General features: G+C 59.0%; 2 protein-coding genes across 2 annotated transcripts in view; one reads left to right on the top strand and one right to left on the bottom strand.

Annotated features, from left to right (window-relative positions):
* The window catches only part of LOC104536124 (niban-like protein 1), a 27,169-nt gene extending 25,164 nt beyond the window's left edge, over positions 1-2,005 (top strand). Inside the window, 4 exon segments of the mRNA XM_010178656.1 lie at positions 1-19; positions 142-253; positions 918-1,157; positions 1,659-2,005. The exon segment at positions 1-19 is cut by the window's left edge and continues 14 nt beyond it. Coding sequence (XP_010176958.1) covers positions 1-19; positions 142-253; positions 918-1,157; positions 1,659-2,005 — 718 coding nt within the window.
* A 1,929-nt stretch (positions 2,006-3,934) lies between these two features.
* On the bottom strand, positions 3,935-5,664 carry SLC31A2 (solute carrier family 31 (copper transporter), member 2). Its single transcript, XM_010178655.1, has 3 exons — positions 5,598-5,664; positions 4,683-4,851; positions 3,935-4,103 (listed from the first exon to the last, which is right to left on the bottom strand). The coding sequence occupies exons 1-3, from the start codon at positions 5,662-5,664 to the stop codon at positions 3,935-3,937; spliced, it is 405 nt and encodes a 134-aa protein (XP_010176957.1).
* Positions 5,665-7,629: the final 1,965 nt, after the last annotated feature.

The raw sequence follows: 7,629 nt of genomic DNA, 5'->3' as shown, positions 1-7,629 counted from the left end.
GGCGCCCACCTGCAAGGGGGTAAGAGGGTGAAGTTTGGGGTGGGGAGCAGGGACGGGGCGGGGAGGACCACCCTACCCTGCAGAGGGGTTGGAGCATCCCTGCTTCCTGGCCCCCTCAGCTGAGCCTCTCCCCCACGGCAGGAGTTAGCCAAGTACCAGGAGCTGATCTTCGAGGACTTTGCCAGCTTCATCCTGGTGGAGAACACATACGAGGAGGTGGTGCTGCAGTCGGTGATGAAAGACATCATGCAAGGTAGGATTCTGTGGTGCTGGGGAGCCTGGTCCCACTCAGCTCTGAACCCTGGTGAGGCTCCAGCACCCTGGGGTGGGTGCTAGGTGGACTCAGTGTAAGATGAGCTTGGGGTTAGCAGCACCTGGAGGGACTGTGATGGGTGCTGGGGAATGGGAGGAGGAGGGGGTTGACCCTGAGTAGGGTGCTATATGAGGAGGGGGTGCTGCTGTGTGGGGTGCTGGGAGCTGTATGGGGGATGACGACTCTGTGCAGGGTGCTGGGGTTTGTATGAGGAGAGGAGACTTCACGCAGGGTGCTAGGGGCTGTTTGAGGAGGAACAACCCTGAGTAGGGTGCTGAGGGCTCTCCAAGGTGGGGGGTGACCCTGTGCAGCATGCTGAGGACTGTGCAAGGAGGGGTGACTCTGAACGGGGGGCTTTATGAGGAGGAGTGACCCCAAGCAGGATGCTGGGCGCTGTATGAGGAGGGGTGACCCTGTGCAGGGTACTGGGGGCTGTCCGAGGAGCACCTTTCCCACCTGGCAGGGCTGAGCAGTGGGTGGGATGCTGAGCCCTCCTTGTCTGGCTCCAGACACCTTTCCCCACACCCTACACCCAGAGGGAGGACTGAGAGGGGTGCCTTAGCCCAGTGGGCGGTGCCTCTCACGCCTCCCTTGGTGTCCCCAGCTGTGAAGGAGGCAGCCGTGCAGCGGAAGCACAACCTGTACCGTGACAGCATGGTCATGCACAACAGCGATCCCAACCTGCACCTCCTGGGCGAGGGCATCCCCATTGACTGGGGCGAGGAGTACAGCGGGCAGCCCGAGGCCGAGCCGGCCCCCGACAAGCGCCGCAGGGCCAAGCAAGTGGTGTCGGTGATCCAAGATGATGAGGGGGTCCTGCCCTACGAGGTGGCCACTGAGGCGCTGCTGCAGCCCAGCTCCCCAGAGCCGCGGGAGCCAGAAGAGCCGGACCCTGGGGTGACACCGAGCTGCCCGGATGGGGTGGAGAAGATCCGAGAGGCACTGGCAAAGGAGAGCCTTGGGGACGGCGTCAAGGTGGAGGAGAGGCTGACAAACGGTACTGACACCACGCGGGAGAGCGGTGCCACCGAGGTGGCGGCAGGGTCTGTTCCAGGTGATGTCCCCTCCCAGGGTCCGGCCAGCGAGGGGGACGAGGTGCACTGTGTCACAGCAGCATCACCTGTGCCTGGAGCTGAGGTCCCAGCAGGGCCTGGGGTGCACCACACCACACCAGCATCACCCAAACCCAGAGCTGATGTCCCAGCAGCGACCAGCATGCAAAGTCCTGCACCAGCATCACCCGTCCCTGGAGCTGATGTCCCAGCAGGCGCTGGGGTGCACCACACCATGCCACCATCTCCTAAACCCAGAGCTGATGTCCCATCAGGGGTTGGCATGCAACATGCCACACCAGCATCACCAGCACCTGGAGCTGATATCCCATCAGGGGCTGGGGTGCACCACACCATGCCACCATCTCCTAAACCCAGAGCTGATGTCCCATCAGGGGCTGGGGTGCACCACACGGCGACACCATCTCCCAAACCCAGAGCTGATGTCCCATCAGAGGCCACGGAGACCCATGCCACACCAGCATCACCTGCACCCAGAGCTGAGACCCCATCACCAGCTTGTCACCAGCCCAGTGACAAGGAGACGGGTGAGGAGCTGGCCCCCCTGGGCAGCGAGTGCAGCACCCCGCAGTCCACAATCACGACGGAGAGCAGTGAGGGGGTGCAGACTGAGTTCTAGCCCCAGTTCCCCCATTATGGACTGGCCCTGGTGGCTCTGGGGGTTGGGGTAGGGGGAATAGGACCTGCTCCACTGCCAGGGATGGAGAGCAGCACCACGGGAGAGGGAGGGGATGGGAAACACCGAGACCTTATTGCCTATCCGGGAGGGTCCCTGCTGCTGTGCCAGGCTGGCCACAGCCAAATGGTCCTACTGGGTTGGACTGGGAGATGCTCCCAGCCTGGCACGGGGCACCCCCTGCACTCTGCTCTGTCCTTCTTCTGCCTTATTTCCTTCTTTTCTACTGAAGAGATGCTTTATCTGCCCCCTCAGCACAAGTACCTGGGGCTGCCGGGGGGGCTGGCACTACCCCTGCTGGGGGGTAGGTGTCCAGGATGCTCCTGGCTGTCCCGGAGGGCATCCCCTGCCCCCAAGTCAGGGGGAGGTTTCCTGGGATCCTGCCCACAGTGCCGATGGGAGCAGGGAGCACTGAGGATGATGGCGGCCAGGTCATGGCAGGGGTACAGCAACACTGGGTGGCTCAAACCACTGCTGATGGGACGAGAGCTGGGGCAGGGCTGGGCTCGCAGCCTCCAGGCTGCACTTACAGCACCCAGGCTGGGCTTAACAGCAACCAGGATGGGCTCATGGCACCCAGTGCCTACCCCTGGCCACCCTCGCCCTGTGGTCTAGCAGCTACTTAAGTTCAGACTAAAAACTTGGAGGGGAAGGCAGCACTCACCCGATGCCCTTAGCTTTGCCCGGCAGGACTGGGCTGCCTGCGGGCTCCATCTCACTGTGCAATGGGGAGGATCCTGGAACCCCCCCAGCACAGCGCATGGATTGCTCCAGCCCCTGGGCTCTGCAGGTTTTGGCACCCGCGGTGCTGGGCGAGCAGAGCTGATGCCTCCCAGCAGCCCTGCCCACCCACGCAGTCCCCAAAAGCCCCTGAGGTGGTGGTGGGGGGCAGGACTCCTGTGCGTGCACAGAGCAGGGACCAGCACCCCAACACCCACCTGGATTTTAAGTGCCGCTGTTTCTGCCTCTGAAGGTGGGGGGCCCAGCCTAACCCACATGGGGAGGCTCCCCCTGCAAAGTGCCTTGCTTTGGGAACTTAAAAACCTGTCTCTTCCAGGATATTTTATTAAGAAAGTTATACAAATGTTTTAAAATATGCTTATAATAATTAATAAAATGGAAAAGCTTTATTTAAAGCCAGAGTCCATTCTTATTCCTGAACCATCCTCCTGGAGGGATGGGGCCTGGGGGGTATCCCGGTCCTGCTGTGACCGGGGAGAGGGTGTCACATCCGGAGGCCCCCAGCACCAAGCCAAGCCAGGATCCGAACAAGTGAGATGATTTTATTAAAAGGGGTGTCCTGAGGAAGCAGCAAGAGGCATCCGCAGCAGCAGCTTCCCCTCGGCACGGCCACGCCGAGGGCTCAGGGGCCGCTCTGACCCCATCCCTGAAGCACTGAGCAGGAAGAGAGGGTACGGGACGGGGGGCAGCAGGACCCCTGTTACCCCCAAAAGGCACTGTGTGAAGGGCTTGGTGTAGGGCAGCTATGGGCAGGAGGGTGGGGGTGCCTGTCCCCAGCATGTCTGCATCACTGGACCATTCCCATTCCAGCGAGGATGAACCCCCCAAAAAAGTGAAGGCAGGCGGAAATGCCCAGCACCCCCTCTGCCATCATCACCCAGCCAAAATTCCCTGAGAGCTGGGGGACAGCCACCGGCCAAGGATGGTGACTATGGCAGCGTGGCAAAGCATTGGCCATGGGGCTCTCCCCCAGTGCCTCCCCACCTCAGGCCAGCACCGAGGGTCCCTGCAGCAAGTCCTGGGGGTGCTGCGTCCCGCACAGCACGGGGACAAGGACAGAAGTGACAGCAGCTATTCCAGACAGAGTAGCAGGAGGTGTGGAGCACGTTGGCCACCATCCCGGGAGGGTCTCTAGCCCCGACCCAGCAGGGGGTACACCACGAAGTAGCCCAGCGTGGAGCCCACGATGGCCCCCAGGAAGATCCAGGCGTTGTAGGACATGACGGCCAGCATCACCATGTAGCCCAGCACCACCTGCACCACGTGGAACAGCGTCTGGCTGACATGGTACCGAAACCAGCTGTGGGAGAAGATGGGAAAACCATCAGCGAGGGCATCTCCTACCCCAGCACCCCAGTGTGGCCAGAGATGGGTTTGGGGAGCGGGGAGAGGGATGGGCACTGCAAACAGCGGTGCAGAGGAAAATCCTGCTCTGGAGGAGTGAGGAGAATATTATGAAGAGGTTGGCAGTATGAGCAGCCCCAGGCATGGTCTGGCATTAAATACAAGAGGAAAACCCCAGGGCTTGGCTCTAATGGCTTCTGTTGGGAAGGAAACACCTGGGCCAGCCTTGGTGGGGCACCCGAGCTGCTGCTTGTCCCCATTCCCGAACCACAAGGACCCTCCTGCACCCACGGTGGCTCCTGGGGGACTAGGAGCATTTAAGACAGCAGAAAAAAACCCTGGACATCTCCCACAGCACCTGGAGGGGCTGGGATGCCCCCAGGGCCACCTCCTGAGGCTGTACTCATACCCCTTTCCCAGGAGCCTGTTACTCCACGGCTGCCTCTTTACAGCCTTCTCCCCCCTCTAGTGCTGGCCCAGTAGCCACAAACCCATACTCAAGCCCCCCCAGGGTGCCAAGGGGGTCCCACAGTACCTGCCCTGCACGGGGCCGGTGCTCGCCTCCTCCGGCTCCGCCAGCGCCTCCTGGCTGAGGCTGCGGGGCAGAGCCAGCAGCGCCCTCCGCAGCAGCACGGCCTTGCCCATCTTGACGGCTTCATAGAGCATGGAGAGCAGCAGGATCACCAGCACTGAGAGCGCCATCCCTGCGTGGAAAAAACACCCCGACGCTGCCCACTGCTGCATGCCGGTGGGACATGGGGTGTGGGGGCAAGGCGGGTGCCGCACAGAGAGCTTGGGTGCATCCATGGCATAAGATAGAGGGAATAGGGGGCTCCAGGGATCGGAACTGGGGTGGAGCGACAGGCGGCAGGTTTGTGAGGCATTGGGAAATGGTGTATTTAGCCCACTCCTCTAAATTCCTAGGGAATAATTTTTCGGGGGGGTTGCTCTGAAATAAAGCATCTTTGCATCAACTCCACAAAAATGAGGGTGTTCAAATGTGATGCTGCGACAATAATTATAAAAAAGTGTAAAAGAAAATGGGAAGCTGAGCCCTCACTGAGTAACTGGGGGAGCTGGTAAGTATGCAAGGGGGCTGCTTCCCACATCTCTCTACCTGCTGCTCTCACTTTGGAGGATTGATCCCTGCCCAGAGCATTACCAGGGCCCAGCGCTGCTCCTCAAGGTAGGAGAGGGTCAGCCAAAAACAGGCAGTGCCTGCCAAGCTGTGGGGTGAGTGGTGTGTGGAGCCTATCACAGCTCTGCCCCGACCCGTCCCCATGCAGCAAGTGCCCCAGTGTTGATGTTCTCCTCACTCCCAGCTCATGGCTAACGCTGCTCCTGCCAAAAATGCAGTTTCTCTGCCTCGTATCCTCTTCCCTGGGTGGAGAGCACAGCTGACAGCAGACAGACAGATGGACAGATGGGTGTCTCGGGGCTGGCAGCCTACCTGTGGGGGTGTGGACACTCCAAAAGTCAAAGAGCAGCACCGCCGTATCCGAGAAGTAGAAGGACATCTGGAAGAGAGGACAAGGGCAGGGCTAGGAACCACCTCATGGTGCAGATGGGGCAGAGGCTGGGGTGCCCACATCTTTAGCGGGTCCCTGCACCCACAACCCCAAAGGGCTGAGCCCCAGGCTGGGCTCAGCAGGGGACGATGGGCTGAAGGCAATACTGATGGTCAGCCTGGGTTTTACCGAATGGTGAAATGGTTTTTCCCCCCCGATTCCCAAAATGGGAAGAGGAACTTGCACTGAAAAATCAGTCACGCTGACCAGGCTTAACTCTTCCCTTGACTTCTAGCAGAACAATTGTCACCTCTAGCAGCAGTGTCTGGGCTGGCGAGAGAAAGCCAGAGTCTGTGATAAAGAAAAAAGCCCAAGACTTCACAGTTCTGGATTTGAGAAGGAAATGTCCATAGCAGACAGACGGAGGCTGGTGGATGCTATATGCAGCCTGAAGCCATGGGCTGGTGTGCTCCCCTCTGCCTCCCTGGGTTTCCTCTGGCCTTGTGAGGACAGACCAAATCACCTCAAGCCACAAGTGCGTCTGGATGACGATGGGCACTGGGGCAGCTCACCCTGGGATGTCTCCCTGGTAAAGGAGCATCGGTCTAAGCACTGTCTGTCTGTCTGACCTGGGGCAGCTGCCACCTACAAAGGCATCAAACCTCCTTCTTTATCACCTTGAAATAGTAGAAGCACGTATTGTTCTTCTCTACTGAACCCATCTACAGAGCCGATGCCACAGCGACCAGGTTTTGCTCATTTTGCCACAACAAGTGGAATTTAGAGTTTGGTTTTTTTTTCTCCAACCTGGCTTTGGCTGCCCGTACCTGCCGTTACTGACACCAGCAGATGCTGATGGCCCCAGCCTTGGCCAGAAATACCATCCAATAACCGGGCATCCACGCCACAGCCCAGCTCTAATTACACCCTTGGGCTGCTTGTTACCCAAAGCACATTAACATGTGTAATTGGCTTTTAAGCTTCCTTTAGCAAGAGATTAATGATAATTAGCCTTTAAATTAAGCTATTTTGCCTTTGCAGGCTTCACCCACAAAGGCTTCACCCTCAAGTCCGCAGCCTAATGTAAGGAGCCAGTAACTATTTTAGGGATGGGGGAACAGAAGCAAGTGATAGAAGACCTCTTCATGTCACCAGGTCTCCCAGCTTGGGGTGAAGCCACATGTCTTCAGGTACCCAGTGTGGTTTTGAGGCCAAAATGAAGCTCCTTGGGTCAACATCCCCTTGCTCCTTTCCCAGATGCTACAATGATGACTTCTCTGGAGACAGCATCCCATTGGGTGAGATATGGTGTGCGATGGACAGGAAAGTAAATCTCTGTGCTCTTTGCAAGAGGGGAATTATGCTGCTGGGGCTATGCAATGGGCCCAGAGCTATCAGTCGGAGGGATGTGGTTCTGTCCTCACCCCTCTGCCCACGCAGCCGTGATTCAGCAGGCAACCGGGTAGGGCTGCGCCCAGCTTCTCCTCTGCACCTCGCAGGTATTTGCACACCCAAATAAAGCTGCGCTTCCTCTGCTCAAGTGCACAACATCTCTGTTCAGTGGCTTCATCTGCTGCAGTTTGGGGTTACTCTTTGGTGTCAAGTGGAAAACCAGTAGTGTCAGGCTGCCCGGCACATCCCGACCTGTTGCTCTGGTCTGACTGGGACACCCAGCCCCGCACTTCAAGACCAGCTTGCCTTCCTGCATACCGACCCCTGCTTTGCACATAAGATGACAAGTGGGAAACCAGCCCAGCCCACGTGCAGCCCATGCTGGGGACACGGTAGCCCTGGGTGGTGTCCCCACACCGGGATGTGGTGTCCCCACGCCGGGATGCTCCTTGGGAGTGGGTGCTAGCCACACTCCAGCCCTTGTAGGGATGCTGCTGCGAAGGGGGCTGGTGCCAGCAGATCAGGGGGGACCACGTAGCCTTAACGATCACGGCTCAGCTCAGAACACGAAGCAGACCCGCT

This window comes from Mesitornis unicolor, unplaced genomic scaffold (genome assembly GCF_000695765.1).
Source record: "Mesitornis unicolor isolate BGI_N332 unplaced genomic scaffold, ASM69576v1 scaffold17662, whole genome shotgun sequence".
NCBI lineage: Eukaryota > Metazoa > Chordata > Aves > Mesitornithiformes > Mesitornithidae > Mesitornis > Mesitornis unicolor.
Note: the sequence above shows the minus strand (reverse complement) of the source record. Positions and strands in the feature narration are given on the sequence as shown.